We start from the raw sequence: 21,994 nt of genomic DNA, 5'->3' as shown, positions 1-21,994 counted from the left end.
TACTACATTTATGCAAAACAACAGCATTTCATTTAAATACAAATGATTATTTTCTGTGCAGAATTCAAACAAAACGGCCTACTAAACCCCAAACTCTCAGTCAATTTAACAACAAATCTGTTATAATCTGAAACATTGTTTATCATTCTTAAAACTAGAAATCACTGTAAGAATACTCCATTACAAGACTGCATTCAAGAATACCAAGTAAAAATTATGTATTACCATCAAAATGTACTTCAAGCAAAAGTATTCATTATGCAGCAGAATACTCATATTACATTATTTCATTTCTAACCCATCGACATGTAAACTGCATGTTAATGTAACTGATCAAGAGGGAGCTAATTTTAACAACTTTATTCACTGTTGGGGGGTATAATAGAGCCATGTATCATTTTTATAAACTACTCATAGGTCCCCTCTGATATGTAGTAGAGTCGAAGTAAAAACTAGCATAAAAGTAGCTAGCCTACCTCAAATAAGGACTTTAAAATAGCCTACTTGAGTAAAGTGCAGGGCATAAGCAGTGAGTGAGCACAGTTTCTGCTTCAATAAGGCAGTCCAGGTTAAAAATGATCTCTGAATAACATTACTAATACAAATATTTGTGACAATGATAAATATTAGTGATTTTATACTCACTGCTCTTACTGGTGGTGCTCTTGTGTCGCTTAGCAACGACTTTAGCAACCCCTCTCACGTAGCTTGGCCATCAGTTACCTTTAGCATCAACTATAAAATTAGCTTAACTATAGCTTTACATTAGTATGGCACGTTTTGCTTAACGTGATTCTGTTTTCTCAATATACAAGAATAGTTGATTTTTTGACAAATATTCAGGCTAATTGTAAGCTGTATGAGTTACTTTTGGGCTAAATAAAACAGCAGTGACGGTGCCAATACGGTCCCCGTTGACCGAGGAATGCGCTTCGTCATCGCAACATTTCCCTGGGGGTAAGAGGAAGAAGGAGGAGGGAGGAGGAGGAGGAGGGTGTTCTCAGCTGGGACTTTCCTCGCTGCCCTCCAGAAAAAGTTGAATCACAGGGCATAGCGCCGGAGATGTTCCCCGGTGCCACCACAGTGGAGGTATGCGGACCTGTGTGCGGTGGTGGGGCCGCGGTGGTCTCCCCACCCGCTCGGGAATTCTACTTCTGTTAGTCCCAACGTTTCTCCTCGCGCTCCAGCTCCTTGTGGTCGGGCCATGGTTACCTCGAGCCACAAGGGTGGGGGTGGAGGAGCAGGAGGGCGCGGTTGCCTTTTCCGTTATTAGCATCGAACCGGAGAGGAGCTCACGCCAACGGGGATCCCCGTCCGGAGGACCGGGTCAGGAGGAAGAGGACGAGGAGGTTGAAGTGGAAGATGGGGGAAGGAGGGAGGGGGCTCGAGCGTTTGAGGATGAGAACGAGATGCACTCGCGCCAGGTAAGTGGCATAGCATGGCAGATAAAGTTTAATTGAAAGGTTTTGGATGTTTACATCATTGTTAAAGAACAGATATTTGTTGAATTATAACAGCTACATACTTTATTTGGGAAAAACGACACTTTTTCATCTTCACCTACAATATATATTTACTTTTAGGTGAAAAACATCATTTATTTACTTGAACATACTTCAGTTAATTTTATGCCATTGCTTTCCTTAACGCCAGTTAAAGCTAATTTCAAATGTACTGGAATTTGAACAGAGTAAGTAGGAGACAGATGAAGGGATAATGCCATTCGGCATACTGTATGATGAGTTTATAAACGTATTCTGCTGCTGCGGTTTCCTCTGCCAGTTTATTCATTATGCTGGGTCAGTTTGTGCAAGGCCCTGTGAATTATTACAGACATGATGGAACAGGTGAGGGCAGGGGGTGAGCACAGCACTGACCCCAGATCAGAGAGAGGTGACAGCTGTTCTCTCTTTGCCCTTCAGATGCATAGAGCTTCACCCTTCACCTGTGTTTGTGTGTGGGTGCATCTGCCCCCTCCTCAAACTCCCCTCACTGCTCACCCCCTCTTTCCTTCATTCTCCTTTTCTCTCACTGTCTCTTTTTCTGCCCAAGGCTAATTTCTCTGACTCATTCTAGTGAATCATCAACCCCCCCTCTGTGCTGAGGTTGCCATGGTGACCACAGGGTTCAGTCTGAGTTGGGTGGGGGCCTTTGTGTGAGTGTGTGTGTTCATATGTTACAGTGCCTCAGGCAAATCAGGACTGAGGTCAGAGCCCGTGACCTGCCTCCTCATCACTCATACCTGGGGCAGGGGGTGCACACTCCCACACATTACTGTCATTCCTATGCATTATTCAGACCCCCTGCAAATCCCAATGAATGATTTGGTATTCCTTGCGCTGTAGTATCAATATACTGATGTGTACGGTATGTATGCATGTTCTCAGATGGGACCCAGAACACTGGAGGTGCAGCCATGGGCGTCAGACAAGCCGTCCTTCACAGCAGAACTCAATCGTATCATCACTTCTATCACCAGGCCACAGGTAGGCTACACTGGACATCACCTACAGCAGTGCAGTCAAATAAAAACATCGTACTTCCAAAGAGTTTTCATCTACTAAATTGATCTTATCAAATCAGAGTGTTTGAAAAGGTGTGAAAAGTGCATCAATGTGTGAAATGTCTGAATCCCCTAATATCATAACCATGACCTAACACAATTTGGACACTTCTAATTTGTATTTACTTTATATGGCACATTTTAACTGTGTTAAACTGTTATATTGTTGTTGTTTGTTTGTTTTTTACAAAGGACTGCAAAACACTAATAGAGATAAGCAGTAAGAAATGACAGGATAAATAATTGTAAACTCTAAAATGTAAGGAAAAAGGAACTAAACCATGTTACATACAAAGTCACATATTCTAAGGGAGAGCTTCCCAATCTTCTTGTCTTGTGACCCTATAAAAAAGTGATGTCTATTTATGACCCTTCATAACAGGTTGCATATGACAGTGAGCTGTGTGCAGTTTAACCAAAATGCCCCTTTTCAGATTGATTCATTTGAATAATTTTATAAGATAGAAGATAGAAACCAGTATTGAATTAATATAATTTTGAATAGCAGAAATGTTTTTCTTCTTCTTTTCTGCCTTTGTGATCAGCCCCATCATGTCTGGGAACCACTGGTGTAATATTTTGGGCCCTCCCTGAAGGTCTCACGCTGTACTTACGGGACCTACAGATACTGTAGCCAGGAGTGAGATTTTGCCAAGCCTGAAGAGTAATCAATAAAAACTTTACTTTTTCAACTACTTCACTTCTACAGCTGCAGACTTCCAGTGTGGGGGGTTAACTCAGCAGTAATATGATCAGTCAGGTACTGTCAGTATCCTGGCAGATTTCTGCAAAATCTGGAGCTAGTGAGGACTTTCAGTTCCAGACTGGAAATCCCCATACAAGAGTTAAGACTTATGCAACACTGAGTGCTGGGGAACTGGGAGAGAAAATGAGCAAATTATGTTGTAAGAATAAGTGTATTGTGTTGATTTTGTTGTATATTTATTCGATATCTGCCATGAATTAAGACAACTCTCAAAGTTATTCTAGTTAAAAGCACAGTATGTAATTTATGCTGCTAAGGGTCTCTGAATCAAAACAATAACAAAAGACGGATTTTGATGACATCATGAAGTAGCGTGGGCTTGTGGGAGTTGTCTTCATTGCTGCTCCATCATGAGCGAGCAAACAATAGTAAACAATAGAGCGGCTAACTAGTTAGTTCGCCGATGCCCTTCCTCACAGCGGGGAAAGAGGATATGACGCCGTTGACAGGCGACCAAAAGCAGCACATCGTTGACTTAAATAAAATTATGGATTTCTCTGACTTTGGTCATTGTTGGGGACATACGGGATAATGTAAGCACACAACTCAAAAATGTATAACATAGGTCCAGTCATCTACTGAATCTCATATTTATGAGTCAATTTCCCTAGAAAATAATAAGCTTTACTTAAAGATGTGGAAACATCACTCACTCTGTCTGAAATGGTCTCACACATTTCACAAGACAAGCTTTCAACTTCTTTAACTTCCTCTCTTCTTAGTAATATGCTAATTCTGCGTGAGACTGTTATCAGGCCTCTACCCAACCCATCTCACATGATCTCTCCTCTCCCGTCCATCCACAGCTAAACTGCTCCAGGGTTTTGTCTCCAGGTCAGGCTCAGGCATCACAGCCCCCTGCAGATTCACCCCACTGGCTGCTGTGTGCTGAAGACTGGCTCCTTCCTGCTGCAGATAGACCATGTGTTGCATACTCCTTTAGGTGTGCCCATATGTCTGTATACTATGTGCATGTGTCTGTGCATGTGCTGCGATGCTTGTGCATTCATATCACTGACAGAGTTGGAATAAACAATGCAATGCATATTTAATCATGCATGCAATAATCTTCGAACCACCTCTGTGCTCCCCTGCCTCTCTGTCTATCTTTTTGTGTTTGCCTTTGTCTCTCTAGTATGGATGGGAGAGATGCAGAGTTTCTAAAGACTGTGTCACTACTGGGATGTGAAGTCCACAGTTTTGATCCCAGCAACTCCAATGCATCTGGTGGTCACCTTGGCAACAGTTTGGCTAGTAACCATGGTGATGGAGGCGTGGTCAGTCGGCACAAGATGTGGCTGGAGTGGCGAGCTCCAAGGAAGCGCAAGCACAAGACTAGAGGCAACCTGGGTAGTGTTTCTCAAACACTGGCAGACATCATGGCAGCTCTGGGACATCACACAGTAAGACACACACACATACACAGACACACACATACACACTCAAGACATTTGGAGAAACAGTGCCAAACAAACATACCTTAGAGTCTTTTCGACCCAACATACCCAGAAAGCTCTCTTACTTGTACGTTCCCATAGCAACAGGGCTCTGCGCCATCCCTGGCTGCCATGGCAACAATTTAAGTGAGTGAATCATACACCGGCCCAGTTACATCCTGCAGCCACAAGAGGGAACTATATACCTGCAGTTTGAATATGTGTTGGTTGACATTATAAGCAGGTGTGCACATAACTTTTTAAGTCCTGCACTCAGGTGAGCACCAGGAGATGGTGTTTGCTACCCACCCCATATATAACATGGTTTTAATAAACACAGTCTTCCTCACTGTCTTTCTCGGTGTCTCCTTCACTGTCCTCCGCTTCAGCTTCCTGCATGGTAGATGATGAAGATGCGCCGCCCAGTCCCTGGTTGAGCCTCTGATTAGTTGTCTCCATCCACAGGTTAACAGCTGGCTTTGGGTCAGATGTCTCTGGGGTCATCCTCAGCATGAGAAGACACAGCACATGCATTTTTAGCCTTATGACATGCTATGAGGAAAAACATGACAGAGCTTGCTGTTGTTCCTCATTCAGTTTGCTTTGTCATTTAGCAAGTGGGTGACTGGACTTTTCAGCTTGACTAGGGACTTGTCAGCGATAGTTTGTGCCATATTCATGCTGTGTCCCCTTTCCTTTGAGTCTGTACAAAGTACACATGTTTTGTGTACTAGATGTGGTGCAATTGACATATCTTGCACCACATGTTGGTACATTCATTGTTTGCGTCAAGCCACAACAAGTTGGAGCCACTTTTCAGAGGAAAGTCTTTTCTTCTGCTTGGATTTGGTTTGATGTTTCTTTGTGTTTCTTTCCAAGGTAACCACTTGATATCTGTTTTTTTTGTACATCTATCACAGTAGGTTCCTTCATTGGGTCTAATGTGTTGACAAGAATCCTGTGTAAATGAGAAATGCCTTAACCCTACCCAGTTATGTGCACTCCTGATTATAAGAAAGTGTCTATGGCATCCTATCATAGATGATTTTTAATTGATTTTCAAATATTTGGCTAAACTGATTAAGTCTATATTTACAATACAACAGGTATGTTATGGAAAGCAAGGCTGCACAACATGAAGAAATCATAAATTCTTGAAATAGAACCTTTCTCTGATTTTGAAACTTGAAAACTAATTTGTAAAACACACTTCTTATTTGTATTGTAAATATGTGATCATTTTGTGCAGTTGCACAGTACAATATTGAATCTCTATTCTCTTCTCTTTAATCTCTAATCTCTTTAGGTTCACTTCCTTTATGCTGACCTGCTCAGTGCTGAATGGCGAGTTTTTCAGAACTGGATTGAGTTGGGAACTCTGCAGAGTGTCCATCATGTGGTTGCCACAGTGCACCTGCAATGGGCAGGGTTTGAAGTGGGCGGAACCAATGAGGAAGTGCTCCGCTATTGGTTCAGTGTCCTGCAGGGTCTCCAAGCTTTTGGACTCAAGCTGGTCCACAGCTCTGCAGGAGAGGGTCACAGTGTCCTAAAACAGACAGTACCTAATGCTCACAGCTCCTACACACTCAGCTGGGTCAACACAAGACACTGACACACACACATGAATGGACACAGGCGTACCAGACGACCGGACATTGTGGATGGCCAACAAGAGGGAGAAGGTCGACCTTAAAATAGTTGGTGGAGTTATACTTTACTAACAAAAAACTTATTTTCCTGTCATTTCAGGCACACACTGTTCTTAACAGACATCTCCCTCTAGTGGAGATGTAGGGATCTTCCTTTTTATCACTCCACCCTTGGAGGGAAATACTGTTGTGATACTGATTAATTTGACCAATATGGAGCAGGAGGAGGGCTTGCTGATTTAACTGGGCAACAGTGCTGTAATGTAGTAATTAGACTTACAAATTTTATTTTGTCTCATTTGCAACATAAAAAACAGCAGATACTGTCAATCTAAATTGTTGCCACTGCTGGGTTCGGTCCTAAGTAGTGCTAAATACCAAACAGACCTTTGATTTTATCAATACTACATCGTATTATTATATCATACAGTACGACCCCTTTCATTAATCATTAATTTAATCCAGATGGAACTTGAATGTAGATTCAACAGATTATGGAGATTCAGCAGTTTATTTATTGTATTTTTTTTACATTTCTGTAGGCCTGAAATGCTTTTATGTGCAATAACCCTTTACATTGAAGAGAATGTTAAATTATATTCAGACTAGTAGTGCCTACTGTGCAATATGTAGAAATTTGTCCATTATGCTGATGCATTTTTGCACTGTACTGTGTACTGTATAACAAACGCAAAAAAACAGTGAAACCGTGTTATAAAGTTGCATTATTACCACAATAAAATACCAAATAAAGCCATAAATCATTGACGGCTACTTTATCTGTTCTTGGAGGATCGTCATCATCTCTGGTAATGACAGGCAGTAATTCCATAAGAAGGAAGGCCTAGATTTCCCATCTTTTGGTAATATATAACAGACATAGGCTACATTATATTATATTGACATCTGTAGCATCTGGCTAAAATAATGTGTATGTTTTCTTTTAATATGAAAATAATTCAAGAAGGGTGTTAGATTAATGTTGAAAGGACTGTTTGTAGTTTTAAATATGTCTTGCACCCGTGCACATTCAAACCTCGTTAAATCATCCTTTAATATAGTGTATATGGAAGTATATAGTTCCAGCTTGTGACTTCATATAGAAGTTTATTCTGTCTCAAAAGAGAAGCAAACAAAGTTGAACATAGTGACATGATCCTAAGTGTATGTATTTGCGTATTTATAATAATAATTTCCCTTTCATCATATTTGCACATAATATCATCATGTAAAATAGTGGCTATTATAGAAAGTGGCTGCAACGGTTGCTCAACTCTTAATCCCAACACAAATAAGCCTAATATGTAGGCACTGTACCACAAGTCAAGGCTATAATTGCTATCTTATTGCAAAAGTCAAACAAACAGGCTGTGGCTGTCCCACCATTTACCGCATGTTCCTGTATTAAATGATTTAACCTTTACTAGACAACGGCTTGACTCATGTTCCATAAACCCTGTGTACTTCCAGTTTGCACAAGCTCAGCTGAGGTTAAGGATGCACTTAACACTCACCTCGCAGTACTGTTATACATCCTCATAAGTGCTTTTCTCCACAGTGAGCTCTTATTCATTAAGGCCAATGCCAGTCATTCCTCGGACGCGTTCCAACTCGCTGGAGCGCACGTTGGAATGTGCCTCTGCCTCCACCCTCTGTTACGCAAATTGCGGACAGATGTTTGCCACTAGTCAGGGTGGAGTTGCGCTTTTTACGTTGAAATTTCCACATCCTGTTCTCAGCAAAAACAGGCGACAGGCACAGTAGCCAATCAGCTTTGAGGAGCTCGGTCGCTCGACCAATCAGAAGTTCACAAACCCGGGACTTTTGTGATCTGTGTAGCTCGTCCGTATACTGTACCGCTCAACATCTCTTGGAAATCTTGAGACAGGACAACAACCGGACTGTATAGAGAGAGGGAGAAAGAGCCTGCAGTTGCAACTCTTGACGGTAAGTAAAGTATGTTTAATTGTCTATTGTTTTAACAGTGAGTGAAGGATGTAAACATAGTTTTGTTTGGGTGTTCCTTCGAGATAAGAGGCGCCTACAAGTTACTTCCTGCTCTGACAAGGCCGAGAACCCAAGTTACATTTTAGCTAATGTTGTGGGCGTTAAAGTATAACGTTTCCGAGTGATTTGATCTCTTGTTGTTACTTTTTCATGAAAAAGTTCAGAGTTTATGCAGTATTTTAAGCCAATTAGTAAAACCTTTGTACTTCCAGTTCATGAATTTGACAGAGAGCCGCTGACTTTTCGTTAACCGCACACCGCGGGGCTGTACTTCAACGGGATTCAGCTGTGGCAAGTTCGACATCTGTGAAGAAACTGATAAACCTGACTGAGTTACAGCAACCTCGGCTTGAAAATCCGCACAGAGAATGTGTCTGTCAACCTAAGGAAAAGGGCAGACACTTGAAACCAGTTGTGTCATGACCTCACCATCCTCTGAAGCCCCGACGTTAACATGAAAAACTTGTAATTAGACAACCGAGCAGAGGAATAGCAGGCTGTACTTACAGAAAGCTAAATTCTGCCCGCCTGCACTGTGTTGGTAGCAGGAGTCTGCAGTCACTGCAACTCTCTGAGCCTCATGGGAGTTGTCGTTTTCTGGACACATTCCATATGTCACTGTGGAGCTACTGCTTTGTGTGGCTGACTGACTGTGATTTGTCCAATATAATATATGAAAACATTTACACTACAGTAAGCATAATGGGGCACAAATCATTATTTTTGTCTCTTACTATGTTGAATTTTCTAGTTTCACATCAACTGGGTGGATGCTGGAGGTTTGCTGAGTGGAGCAAAGCTTTAGTTTTGCTTCTGCTTTAGCTCTGGCCTGGCCCAGTGTTTATTTATACACGGTGTCTGGGTGTCACATCCGCATGTGACTTATTTAGGGATGGCAATTACTACAAAAAGTCATCAACCTGTAAAGAAATCATCATAATTTCCCAGCACCAAAGGTGATGTCTTTTAAATTTCTTGTTTTGTCCAAAGAAACAGTACAAAACCCCAAGAGATTCAATTCACAATGATATAAAATGAAAAAAGCAGCAGTTCCTCGCATTTGAGAAGCTGGGACAGGTTGTTGTTTCTCAGTTTATAAGTATCGCAACTGTCTGTAATACATGCTAATGCAGTTTTCGTCTTTACGTCCTTAGTTTGTTTGTATGTCTTTGGCTTAAATGACCCACTTCCTCTTCCAACTTCAGGGTTGGGACCCCCTATGCTCAACACCCCACCATGCCTCTGGTTACGAGGAATATAGAGCCGCGACACTTGTGTCGCCAGACCATCCCTTCCAACATCCGCAGTGAGCTGGAATGTGTCACCAATATCAGCCTGGCCAACATCATCCGCCAGCTCGGCAGCCTCAGTGAGTGTTTGCTGTGTGTGGTTGGGTGTCATTATGTCTGTCATTAAAATGCAGTGTGAACGGGTAATAGCATGTGGCAAATGTATGTGGTGTGTGTTTGCACATGTTTGTGCATTGTTTTATTTTAATGTATTTGTGTTCACCTTGTTCACTGTTTGCTATGTAATTTTGTATTTATCATTAATATTCATTGGGTTTAATTTTCCATCTTATATTGGGCTAAATCTGGATTCTATTTCCTTATTTTTAATATTTTTATTATTATTCTTCATCTTATTTTACATTAGTGTTAGCATTCTATTCTTATATTCATCTTCATCTTTTTTTAACGTGAAGCACTTGTGATTTCTTTGTTGTAAAACTCTAAGCGACACATACAGATGTTGTTGTTATTAAATCAGAAACTTGTGTGTTTGTTTGCAGGTAAATATGCTGAGGATGTGTTTGGGGAGTTGTTTGTCCAGGCTGGAGCATTTGCAGTCAGAGTAAATACTCTGGGAGAAAGAGTAGATCGTCTGCAGGTTAAAGTCACCCAGCTGGACCCCAAAGAAGAGGAGGGTAAGTACCATCATGTTGCCGTAACTACTTATATACTTCAATAATTTGAATATAGTGAAATATAACGTCAAATTTAACATTTTAGTTTTTTCCATAAAACCGCTTTTACGCAGACTCCAATTAACATCGAAAATTGAAATTACCTTTGTACTAAAACAACCTCTTCCCCTTGAGCACAATAAATATTTAATAACTCTCTGTCTGATCTGTCTGTTACTCTCTCAGTCTCTCTGCAGGCCATCACTACCCGTAAGGCCTTCCGTAGCAGTCTGACCCAGGACCAGCAGCTGTTCACCAGGCCGTCGCTGCCTGTGCCCGTACAGGAGACCTACGTGACCTGTAATCCACCCCCACCACTCAACCAGCTCAGCCAGTACCGGTAGGGCTTGGCAGACACACAGACATGCATCTGTGGCTAATATTCATTCACTGGTTCATAATATGCAAGGAATGATAAGAGAACATGTGTATGCACATCGGCACATGCGGAAAACAACACACGCATGCTATATTTTTGCAACCCACCTCTCTGATACATATTCTTTCAAACCTCATCAAGGACTTGGTGTCAAATAGTGACTGTGTCTTAATGAGTTTCAGTCCCCAACAAAAGCAGGAAAAACTTTGAAATTCAATTTTTATGGTACTAAAAATCACAAAAATGCCTAATTTGGCTGACTGTTTCTCCTGTTGCTCAGAGGACATGAAGCCCACCTTTGCAAAATCCTTTAGAGTCATCATTCTGATGCAGCACCCTTTTTTTATTTATTAGTTGGTCAGCATTAGAAAACTAGATTTGTAATGAACTCATACCTGTTTTTGCTGGTCTAAAAAGCAAAGTATTGACAAACCACGTTTAACTCAGACACTTAATGGCAACGCAAGCTGGATCATTTATATTCAATGTAAATTGCTCTGCAGAAAACGACCATATGTGTCACACCCCAGTAATAGTAATTATGCACAACACATGACGTGTCACCAGAAGAATGATGAATCAGAACACAGCATCGATGGTAAGCAGAGTGAGAGAATGAGCTTGTACAATTTTATTATGAAGTTTTTCTGTGACTGATTTGATTGTAAAATTGCTATTAAGTGGATCATGACTCATCTTTTTGGTGCCATATTTGCATACTAGTGAGAATGTGGAAAATAGCCTGTTTCTAAAAAAGAGAAGTCTTACGGCTTGTTAATATGTTGACACATAAGGCAGATAAAGCTCTGTCAGCAACCACTTCATGTTACTTACTCTGTGAACAAGAGACAACACAAGAAGGGCACTCAGACCTCTGTTAAGGCCATGACCCGCACTGGACACCTTTCCGTGTTATCTCTTAGCATTTGCTGTAATGACACTTGATGAATGATACTCCTGTTAAATTGAAACTGGATGAGAGTAGATCTGAATGATTCATGACTAAGGTCGACAAGCGCAAATTTTACGGTCAAATCTGTTGCTTGCTCTTGCCAAGCGCTAAGTTCCAACATTTTTCCTTGATACATCTGGGGGAGCTTATTGCAGACAATTCACATTTGGATGTGAGTAAGAGTATAAGCAGTTGCATGACATGTGTCTCTTTACATTTCAATGGTTGTTATAATTGTAGCAATGTTACAGTTCCGGTTCTCCCATGAAACCAAACCCCTGTTATCGAGTGCTCCGTGACGATTTCTTTTTGTATGAAGTTTGAGCAGCTACATGTGTAGGCTAACCTGGAGGATTACTGATACCTGTGAATGTGAATTGTGATATGAAGTCATCGTATTTCTATAATTGGATGTATGGTTTGTCACTATTGAACTTTATTGCCTTCTACTGGATTTTACAATTTGTGGCTTTTATTCTGCCAGGGCCAAATGCCTTATCTCACCATGTTAAAGAAAGTGAAAATAATGTGTGTATCTGCCCTGTGATTCTGATCCACTCCAAAATTTAATTGGCACATGCTAGACCCTTCCACCAAGTTTCATGAAAATTGGGCCAGTTGCATTTCCGTAATCCTGCTGAGACACAGACAAACCAAACCAAAAACATAACCTCCTTGGCTGAGGTAATGAAGTGTAACTGATACCCGAGTGTAATTCTAATGTTTGTAAATGGTTCTCTACAGGGACGATGGAAAGGAGGCCCTTAAGTTTTACACTGATCCCTCCTACTTCTTTGACCTGTGGAAGGAGAAGATGCTGCAGGACACCAAGGACATCATGAAGGAGAAACGCAAGCACAGAGTGAGACACATGCTCATATACACTGAACAAATAGCATGACAGTCACTGAGTTACAAATGCACAATATTGGTGACATCACGTGGAATCATTTGGATCCACCCTCCATGACTCCTTTTCTCTCTTTCTTCTCGGAGTAGAAGGAGAAGAAAGACCATCTGAACCAACGGACGCTCAATCCTAGAAAGATCAAGACCAGGAAGGAGGAATGGGAACGGCGTAAGATGGGGGAGGAGTTTGTGGTGCCAAAGAATGATTTGATGTAAGTTGAGAGATTGAGTGTGATGAAAGTCTTTGAGCAGATGGAGTGTGCGCTGGTGCAGAACTGTGGTCATCCCACAGGCCCAGGAGGCTTTTGAATGCATTCCAGCCATAAGTTAAAAGCTGATGAATTCATTATTTCTCTGTATAGGTAAGATTCAAGATTCAAGATTGTCTTTATTATCACTGAGCATAGCATGTCAATGAAATTTGTATTGTAACCCCCATGTTAGAACCAATAAGAAATATAAGAAAGTAATAATAAAATAAAATAAAGATACTAGAATAAACTTAACTAACATGCAGATAAAAATATGTATAAATGCAATAAAATATACCAGAAATGAAAATATACTAAGGCAATAAGAATATACTCGAACAATAAACAGTAAAATATACCAGCAGCATAAAATATACTATACTCAACAGCAGCTGAAAAAAAATATACTAAAATGTATATAGTGCAAAATGGCTGACCATTTAGTTAAGCATGTGTGTACCTGAAAGTTAAGTACACAGAAGGTGCAGGTGAAGGTGGAGGTGAAGGTGTGAAAGTGCCGTGTGCAGTGGTTCACAGTTCTCACAGTCTCTCACTCTAGTGAGGGGCTGCTGGGGGTGAAGTAACGCAGTAATGGTACAATTTGGGAACTCATACAGTAAATTCACCCTCTTCTTATCAACGAATCTGTACACAGTGATATGGGTGGTATGTCCTGTCTGAAAATGTGCTCAGGGGGTTGGGTGTGGCACTGGCTGTCATTGCAGAATTGTGGTAAACAAACGTTTGAGACACACCAAGCCTTACAGTTGTTTTTCTATTTTTGCATGTGACATGTAATGGTCACAATAAACATATAAAATGTGCTGATAGATGTAAAAGAAATTAGCATCTAAAAATCTTTGATGCATTAAAGAGCAAGTTAAAGTCACGTTGGTTTAACTGACTCCGAGGAAAAAACAGTACAATAAAAAGCAAAGACAGCACTAGCACTCAGTAGTATTCATTACATGGATCATAATTATATTTATGGAATTTTTTACTGTATTTACAGTTTTGTCACATTTTAAAGTAAATCAAAAACCCATGTTGTGATGAGCAGACCCATACAATAGTAGTTGAATACTACAATGTGCAATATTCTGTATGAGCTGTGGTGGTTAGAAGTGATTTACCATTTTATTTGACGGCTTGTTTGTACGTCAATCAGATACCAGGATTGATAAGGAGAGAAACATTCAGTTTCTCTGTCAAGCTGTTCAACTGAAGGACAGTCTCTGAGTGCTGTGTCACTGACTGCACTTGTTGTTATTGGTGAACCAGTCACCACCTGTGATGTTGTCACTATTTGCAGCTGCTGCATTAAATGTATTTGTGATACTTCCTCTTTTCTTGGTTGTTTCTCATGAATTTCAGCACATGGCCCACAACTGCTAACTAGATCTGTAGATGCTTTGTGTTATTTGTCATTTGCATGTGCAGGTTTTAGAGAATAGAGATGACACACTGTATTTTGTGCTGATGCAGATGTTTTTCATTTGTTTTAAGGAATTCTTCTGAGGGTCTGAATGGCAGTATCGGCTCTGGTGAAGGCTTCATTTCTGAAGGCCTCGAGCAGAGTACCGGCTCCTACGCTTATGACCCCGGTTCCCCTTTCTCTCAGCCTAGCTCCGATGACTTCCTGCCTCCTCCACCTCCAGACATGGCGTAAGTAGCGTCTTGCACGGAAGGGCACACACTGCCAACGCACTGCCACCCCCGCCAACGTGTGCTGAACGTACAGCTACACATGTCCTGTACAGCTGCACTGCCATCCTAACTGCAGCCTCTCAAGATTACAGGGTTGAGCCGGACCAGAATAGATGATAAACCTGCTGTTCACTTTCAGCCTGTGATTCTGTAATGAGCCTGAGCTGCTGAGATTGCAGCTGCAGAGAAATTGAAGGTTGTTGGAGGCAAATGGCGGATTGATTTTGTTGTTTATCTTCTCCTCATCGCTAACTTCCACTCTGTCACACGCAGGTATAATGACGGACAGTATGGAGCACCAGCCCAGAAGCGTGTCAGCGTGCTGAGTCCAAACCACCCGCCTCCTGCTCCCCCCATGGCCTCTCCTCCACCCAACTCTCGCCCCAACCTTGCCCCTCCCCCTGCACCTCCTCCCCCTCCTCCCCCCTCTGGTTTTGGGGTTCCCCCACCTCCCCCTGGCTTCGACGCTCCACCCTCTCCCCCTCCGTTCTCCACCTCTCCTGCCGCCTGTCCCTCCCCACCTGCTCCCCCTCCTCCACCCGCTATGTCTGCTGTTTCTCCTCCTCCTCCGCCACCTATGCCTGCAAGTGGTGGTCCACCTCCTCCTCCTCCCCCTCCACCTCCCCCTGGCCCTCCTCCCTCATCTTTTGACAACTCTGCTCCCCCTCCTCCCTCTGGTGGTGGTGGGGCACCCAGCTCTGCTCCCAAACCTCAGCCAGAGCCCGCTGGTGACGCTCGCAGCGACCTGCTGCAGGCCATCCGGCAAGGTAACAGAAAACAGATCAATATAAAATTTACAACCCTCACTGCTGATTGGCTGAATAAGAAACTGAAACTAGTGAACCAAGTAAATTACTCAAACAGTCTATATACACTTAAGTTAATTTCTAAGGTACTTGTAGTTTGAGTATTTGAATTTTATGCTGCTTTATGCTTCTACTTCACTACTTTTCGTAATTATTTACGTAATTTTCGTAATTTTCATTCTGTTGGATTATTTGACACTTAAGGTTCAGAGATACTCTTCAGATTAAGATTTTGACCTCTAATAAGCATGCAAAATATAATGCATTGTTAAAAAAAGTTGTTTCACATAAAATTAAACCACCTGACAGTTTCTGAAATATCTCAAATTGTCTCCACTTCAACTGACTACAACATTAAATTGCTGCTTACACATTAAGGCATCAGTAATAGTTACCCCTGTGGAGAAGTTATATTATAGTGTATTCAGTGTTTGTGCCCAAAAAACATTATGTGTATCCTTGAGTCCTAACAAACATGGTCAGTGCTTTTTCCTTTCGCATAAAACATTTGTGAAGTGGATTTTAAAAATGACTTAAAATCCTACATCGTTAAATCTTCTTCCTGCTGCCAGATGTCGATAAGAATAGAGTGAAACTTTCGGCATGTTCACGAGTGTGTGCCTATTTTGTTTGTACAAAACAGGGACCCTCTTATCTTCCACTACTTGTTAGGTGTGAAACATGTCTTTGTCTTGACATTTTAGCTTTTATTGCATCCACATTATTCCTGGCGCACATGCATTGAGAATAAAAGCAGGAAGAAGAAAGATCATCCATCTGAGCTTCCTGATTACCACATGTAGCTTAGCAAACAATAATTAGAAGACCTCTAAATGAACAGATTGCATTGCTTAAAACACCCTGTATATTGATATATCACGGTCTGTCTGTGACTACAATGACAGAACACTGCTTGCAAAGCATTTTGCAGATGCCATCGAGGACACGCACTCACTGTAGCTGTCCTCACTAACTCTATTTTAGGATTCAACCTGCGTAAGGTGGAGGCACAGCGCGAGCAGGAGAAGAGGGATCACTTCGGTAACGACGTGGCCGCCATCCTGTCCCGTCGTATCGCTGTAGAGTGCAGTGACAGTGAGGATGACTCTTCAGAGTTTGACGATGACGATTGGTCTGAATAATTGCCATCCCTTTGTACCTTTACTGCCACCTCTGTATCTTTCCTCAGCTGTAAACATCAGTGTGTTTCCATTCGGATTACATTCTGAAGTACCAGTGAGGCAGGGGTCCATGTTCTGTGTGTCTGTCAGATTTTGAGTATGTGTACATAGTATGCACAGTGACCTATTATGAATCACATTCCTCAACTTGTTTATGTCAGTTTGTCCAAAATTATTCAGATAAGAGGTGCAAAAGTCCAAAGATTGAGTAACTGCTTGATTCCACCAGGCATGGCTACGTCACATTCTAGACAATATTTGTGGCTCCAACAGAGCGCGAGTCATGTCCCAGACGAGGCTCTCCACTCTGCTCCGCCTAAAATATTTACCTAGTCTATCAGAAGCAGCATCAAGCTGCACAGAGCAGATTAAGCCTGGCTACAAGTCGGACACAGGAACATCACTGAGCATCCAGTCAGTTTTCAAAATAAAACACCCTGTGCAGAGTCCCAATCCTAAAAACAGACAAAAGAAACCATTAAACTATGTTACCTACCTATGATGGAAACACAAAAACAAAGGAACAAATCAACAAAATCTGACCAAGTTAACACAAGCAGGTGGGCAAAATGCTGTGTTTCTGTGGGTGCTCTGGTGGGGCATGAAGCCGTGCAGTGAATGGAACAAAATCATGTTACAGCATCTTAGAGCCGGGCCTGGTTGACTCAAGGCACAGAAGTGTGAGTGTGTCTGGTTGTGTCCCGATCTGTGATTGCTTTCATTGGACGACACCGCGTTGTTATTGATGTGAGAGTGTTGTGTGATGTGATGCACGTCTCTCTGCTGAGTCCCTGCGTGATCACATCGCCTCTGTCATTATCTTCATGTCTGTTAGAATCAGATGTCCTTTGCTGCTTGCTTAATGTCTGATTTTATCTGCTTTAATATATTTTGGCAAAGGGTAATAGACATCAAGTGCACACGCACACAAGCGCGCAGCCTCTTCCTATTTGTATGTGCTTAGTGGAAAGACTAAAGTTGTTGATGTCAAAACATTCTTACCCATTTATAGATTATATGATAGAGATGTAAAGTTTATAATACATATTGAATCATTATCTAAGATAATTAATGTGATGCCTTTATGTCCCTTTAAAGCAGAGTTTTTATCACTTCTCCTTTCCTCACTTTTGTGGTTGTCATGGGAACAATTGACTTGTGGATGAGACATGGTTTTAGCTTATGAAGAAATTCGTGAAGGGGAAGTATGAGATCACCATAGCGAACATATGCAGCCATTTAACACAAATATCATGATTCATTTTGTACTGTGATTCGACTCTGCTACCTTTTTCTTCCTGTAGTTTTGTTTCTGGGGATGAACTTGGCTGTGATGCTTTAATCAGAATCAGGAAACCTTTTGCCTTATCCCTGATAGGTGCCTTTTTTTTGCTGCAGTTCAGTGTCAGTGCAGGTTTATTTCGGTCATCCACACTGGTCACAGATCAGCATCTTCCAAAAATATGAACAGCTGCCATCGATGAGTCAAACGGAAAACCGACTGATGTTTTAGTGTAGACAACATATTTTCCAAGTGCCTTTTATTTTTTGTGTTAAAGCACAATCGCACAGCATGCTTAGCCAAAGTTATGCTTCTTCTGCCTTGATTTTCCAAATGATTCTAGTTATTTCAATAAAGATAGAGTGAATTAAAGTAATTGTTTTGATGTGTTTTCAGTGAGAGTGAATAGAGTGTATGCTGTGATGTGTTGTGTAACAAGTTCCTAAGAATGTCAAGCCTTGCCATAAGACTCCTCATTCTTTATCCATGACTCATCCTCTTTATGTCAGTGCTGGAGACTTCTTCACAGTGGCTGGTGCTGACTCTGTGGAGTGTGGAAATGAATTGCCTGGATAAAAGTCCTAAAAATGAGTAGGAGGAGAGAAACACCTCTTGCATAATCACTATGTCCTCAAACCAAGGCTGCCTTGCAGGTTTTGAAAGGATACAGTGTGTGCAGAGTGATGGTAATAAAACTGATTATTTCTTTAGCCACCAAATAATTTAGGATCCTGGAATAGAGAGCAGCAGTCTGCTCCTAATTTAGTTAAAGAGTGAGAGATTGAGAGAGACAAACGCACTAAAAGCCTCAGCAACGGTGAAGAGAAGAGTGCTGACATCACCCAGTAGAAAAAAAAGCATATTTATTATTCATCAGTATAAAACATTCATTTCAAAAAGGCTGTGCAACACGAACATATAGTCAATACCTTTCAAAGTGCCTTTAACAGCATGTGCAAAATAGAATCTCAAAGATTTAGAACATTGTGTTGGACATTCAAGTAAATAAAATTGGGCTTTGGATCATACATGTAGTCACACTGTGATTGGTTTAAAGTTACAGCCCATCCCTTCCTCTCATCTTAAAGTGCCAATGGTCATTAAATCTTGTCTTTTATGAGTGGGGATATATAGAGCATCCCTGTGATTGTGTCAGTTTGCAGATCCAGTGGATCTATGATTTATTGAGGATGAGGCACAAAGTACGTACAGTACAAGATGTTAAGTCTTTAGTCCGAAGATGGCTGCATGCCGGGACGGTTCAGGACATTCTGATTCGGAGAAGGACTTCATCTCTTGGAGATGTGCTGCTTGCATGTGTGGGAGTCTCTGTGTGTGTGTGAGTGTGTGAGAGAGAGATAGAGACTTGATGTTCTGGATTTGGCTGACGGTCAATGCAGCTATGTGTGTATCTTGGCCCATAAACAGTGATATGTCTGGCTTAGATTGTGTGGTGGCTTGAGTCCGGCCAAGTTTGGCAGTCTACACATCGACAGGGTAGTGCACGTGTGTGTTCTGTGTGTATCTGTGTGGGCAGCAGGCCTGGAGCAGCACCTTCCGAATGTCTTTGTTTCTCAGACTGTAGAGTATCGGGTTCAGCAGCGAGCTGCCCGCCGCCGGCACCAAGGTGGCATAGGTGTACAGAGGAGGGCTGGACGCGTCTCCCAGCAGCCCCCAGAGGGAGAAAGGCATCCAGCAGCCCACAAACACACTGAGTACCAGGATCAGCCGAGAGAAGCCCCTCCCACTGCTGTGTTTGCTTGCATATGATTGGTTGGCAGGGAGAAAGTGCCTCTGGGTAGCGATGGCGTGGGCGTGCCGCCTCGCCACACGGCAGATCCCAGCGTACAATTGTAGGGTAACCATGACAACCACCAGGAAGCCACCACACAGCAGCGAGAGGTATGTCCGGGTCAGAGGTCGTGCTACAGAACAGGAGTTTGGCTCCCCCAGACAGTGCCATCCCATTGCAGGCCCCGCCCCGATGATGCATGCACCCAACCAGACCAGCAGCAGGAGGACAGCAGCTCTTCGGCGTGATTGGCTTGAACCATAGGTGAGGGCGTGGCTTAAAGACAGGTATCGGTCTAAAGCAACACCCATCAGGCTACAGAGTGAGGCAGTCAGTGATGTCACCAGCAGTCCAGAGGTCAGCAGTTCTGACCAATCACTGGGCTCCATGCAGAACAGGAAGAGGAAGTGCAGGACCAAAGCGACACCTGCCAAGAGGTCGGCCAGTCCGAGGCTCGCCAGCAGCAGGAAAACAGGGGCGCGAAGAGACGGGGTGGCCAAGATGGTGGTGACAACTATTGCATTTTCAGTGGCAATGAGAGTTCCTGAAACACACAGGGCAACGCCCCACACTGTGAGGGGCGGGACTTCATACGGAGGTGAGCTATCCAGTTGGTCCAAAGTGAAGAATGGGTCTGCACCTGAGGACTCATCCCAGCCCAGGTCAGAAGCGTTCAGGATCATGGCCAATCAGCAGTCCCACAAAACCTAAGAGAGAGAAAAAAGGAGAAACATTAGCTCTAATGGGTCATTAGCGTCTCCATCTGTCCATTTAACAGTCTTTTCCTAACCAGCTGTGGTTTCAGCTTTGTGGAGCTGCTGGAGGCCGGATGTGGGAGAGGAGTCTCCTATGTTATATTGTCCTGTATTGTTTTTTATTAGAAAAAAAAGATTAAAAATAGTTGTATTTTGACGAACTAGTTTGTAGCCCCATCCCATCTTGCCCTGAGATAAGCTTAATAATAAAAAATCTTCAATCTACAAGCCTTCACAGACAACAAGCCATTATGGGCTGAGAAATACCTTGAACCCATTTTGAAATTGCCCTTCTCATATAATCCTTTTTTTTCCAGCCCACGAATTCGTTCACATATTTTAAATTGCCACAAAAAATACTAGATATTAAAACAAAAAAATAAAATATGATAAACTCCCCCTGAAATATCTGTGACGTCACCATCTGTAGTCTTGCGGGAAGTCACGCAAATCCTGGTCAATGTAGGATTAATGCAACGTGACAGATGGAGCTATACAAAACACGCTTGTTTGATTAGGCAGTAATTAATTAATATATTTTTATAGTACAGTATAGTCACTTTAAATCCAGGCTTTCGTTGGCTTTCGCTCTCCTCCCCTTTGGTTTCATCCTGCACACGTTTGAGCAGCATCCAAATACCTTTCCTATCATTTCATCGTCATCATCACCATCATAAATCTGTAAACTCGCATTCAGATTGCGTTAGTGGGCTCCGGTCTAAGGTGTCCCCCTTGTTAATGCCCGAACGTGATGTTCAGGTGCAGGGACAGCACGCGATGGAAACCTCGGACTGATTGCACACGCGGCACCTCCTTGTGAACCCCTGCGCTGTTAATTAGGCCGCAATTATGCTATTTCAGGAATTGCGCTCTCCGGTACGTTGTCTGTTTGTCCTTTAGTACATGTCGACATGTACTGCACGCATAATTCAAAGGCAATACCTCATCTGAACTGTAGTACATGAATATTATTTGAAGATTTGTCTTCTATCATCCTCCCCCCTGTCACGTTTCAGAGTGAGGAGGTCTATCCCACCTCCTGGTGCGGAGGTCCCTGTTGTATAATACAATTGCAGGTTCGTTGCACCACGGAGGATGCCCCTGACACACGCGCGCGCACACGAACCGCACGCCTCGCACAGACACGCACATGCATATATGCACATATGATGAAGTATTGATCTTACCGTATGAACACGATTCCCTGACTCCTTTGGAAGAGTCAAACAGATTTATTCTCCTCTCTTATAAGATCCACCTGATGGAGGTCGGGTGACGGTGTCCGCAGCTCGGTGCCAGTTTAAATCTGGTGTGTACGACAGTGCTCCGTGCTCCTGTCTTCATCAAAGTTGCGCCCAACTCTCACTCGCTTGCATTCCCTCTTCTTCAATCTCCTCTGGGTGCCTATGGGAGGCAGAATGGATGCTCTTGCGCGCGGACTCATCCACAAGAGAGCCTGCCTGACGTCAGTGACTGGGAGGTTTGACCAATGAGGTGCCGGCATGGAAGATGCGGGGAGAGTAGGGAGGGGGGGCGTATATGGAGTAATTTCATTCAGAAAAATGCGGCATCTCTGTGGCCCCTCCCACTGCG

General features: G+C 42.5%; 3 protein-coding genes across 3 annotated transcripts; 2 read left to right on the top strand and 1 right to left on the bottom strand.

The window, feature by feature from the left end:
- The first annotated feature begins 1,016 nt into the window (after positions 1-1,016).
- Positions 1,017-7,163, top strand: LOC121619920 (methyltransferase-like protein 24). The gene is made up of 5 exons (XM_041955861.1): positions 1,017-1,424; positions 2,388-2,486; positions 4,136-4,272; positions 4,465-4,732; positions 6,072-7,163. The coding sequence occupies exons 1-5, from the start codon at positions 1,092-1,094 to the stop codon at positions 6,375-6,377; spliced, it is 1,143 nt and encodes a 380-aa protein (XP_041811795.1). The 5' UTR covers positions 1,017-1,091; the 3' UTR covers positions 6,378-7,163.
- A 1,072-nt stretch (positions 7,164-8,235) lies between these two features.
- Positions 8,236-18,226, top strand: wasf2 (WASP family member 2). The gene is made up of 9 exons (XM_041956023.1): positions 8,236-8,361; positions 9,627-9,790; positions 10,214-10,348; positions 10,574-10,727; positions 12,463-12,580; positions 12,718-12,839; positions 14,385-14,543; positions 14,859-15,352; positions 16,376-18,226. The coding sequence occupies exons 2-9, from the start codon at positions 9,658-9,660 to the stop codon at positions 16,531-16,533; spliced, it is 1,473 nt and encodes a 490-aa protein (XP_041811957.1). The 5' UTR covers positions 8,236-8,361; positions 9,627-9,657; the 3' UTR covers positions 16,534-18,226.
- Positions 18,227-19,336: 1,110 nt separating this feature from the next.
- On the bottom strand, positions 19,337-20,329 carry gpr186 (G protein-coupled receptor 186). The gene has a single exon (XM_041956024.1). The coding sequence runs from the start codon at positions 20,327-20,329 to the stop codon at positions 19,337-19,339; it is 993 nt and encodes a 330-aa protein (XP_041811958.1).
- Positions 20,330-21,994: the final 1,665 nt, after the last annotated feature.

The sequence above is a fragment of the Chelmon rostratus genome, chromosome 16, assembly GCF_017976325.1.
Source record: "Chelmon rostratus isolate fCheRos1 chromosome 16, fCheRos1.pri, whole genome shotgun sequence".
In the NCBI taxonomy this organism is placed as follows: domain Eukaryota; kingdom Metazoa; phylum Chordata; class Actinopteri; order Chaetodontiformes; family Chaetodontidae; genus Chelmon; species Chelmon rostratus.
Note: the sequence above shows the minus strand (reverse complement) of the source record. Positions and strands in the feature narration are given on the sequence as shown.

Excerpts from the sequence above, each read along its gene's own strand:
- LOC121619920 (XM_041955861.1), top strand. The coding sequence starts at position 1,092 with ATGCGGACCTGTGTGCGGTGGTGGGGCCGCGGTGGTCTCCCCACCCGC. Across the intron at positions 1,425-2,387 it reads ACGAGATGCACTCGCGCCAG|ATGGGACCCAGAACACTGGA; the intron begins GTAAGTGGCATA and ends GCATGTTCTCAG. Across the intron at positions 4,273-4,464 it reads TGTGTTGCATACTCCTTTAG|TATGGATGGGAGAGATGCAG; the intron begins GTGTGCCCATAT and ends TTGTCTCTCTAG.
- wasf2 (XM_041956023.1), top strand. The coding sequence starts at position 9,658 with ATGCCTCTGGTTACGAGGAATATAGAGCCGCGACACTTGTGTCGCCAG. Across the intron at positions 9,791-10,213 it reads CCGCCAGCTCGGCAGCCTCA|GTAAATATGCTGAGGATGTG; the intron begins GTGAGTGTTTGC and ends GTTTGTTTGCAG. Across the intron at positions 12,581-12,717 it reads AGGAGAAACGCAAGCACAGA|AAGGAGAAGAAAGACCATCT; the intron begins GTGAGACACATG and ends TTCTCGGAGTAG.
- gpr186 (XM_041956024.1), bottom strand. The coding sequence starts at position 20,329 with ATGATCCTGAACGCTTCTGACCTGGGCTGGGATGAGTCCTCAGGTGCA.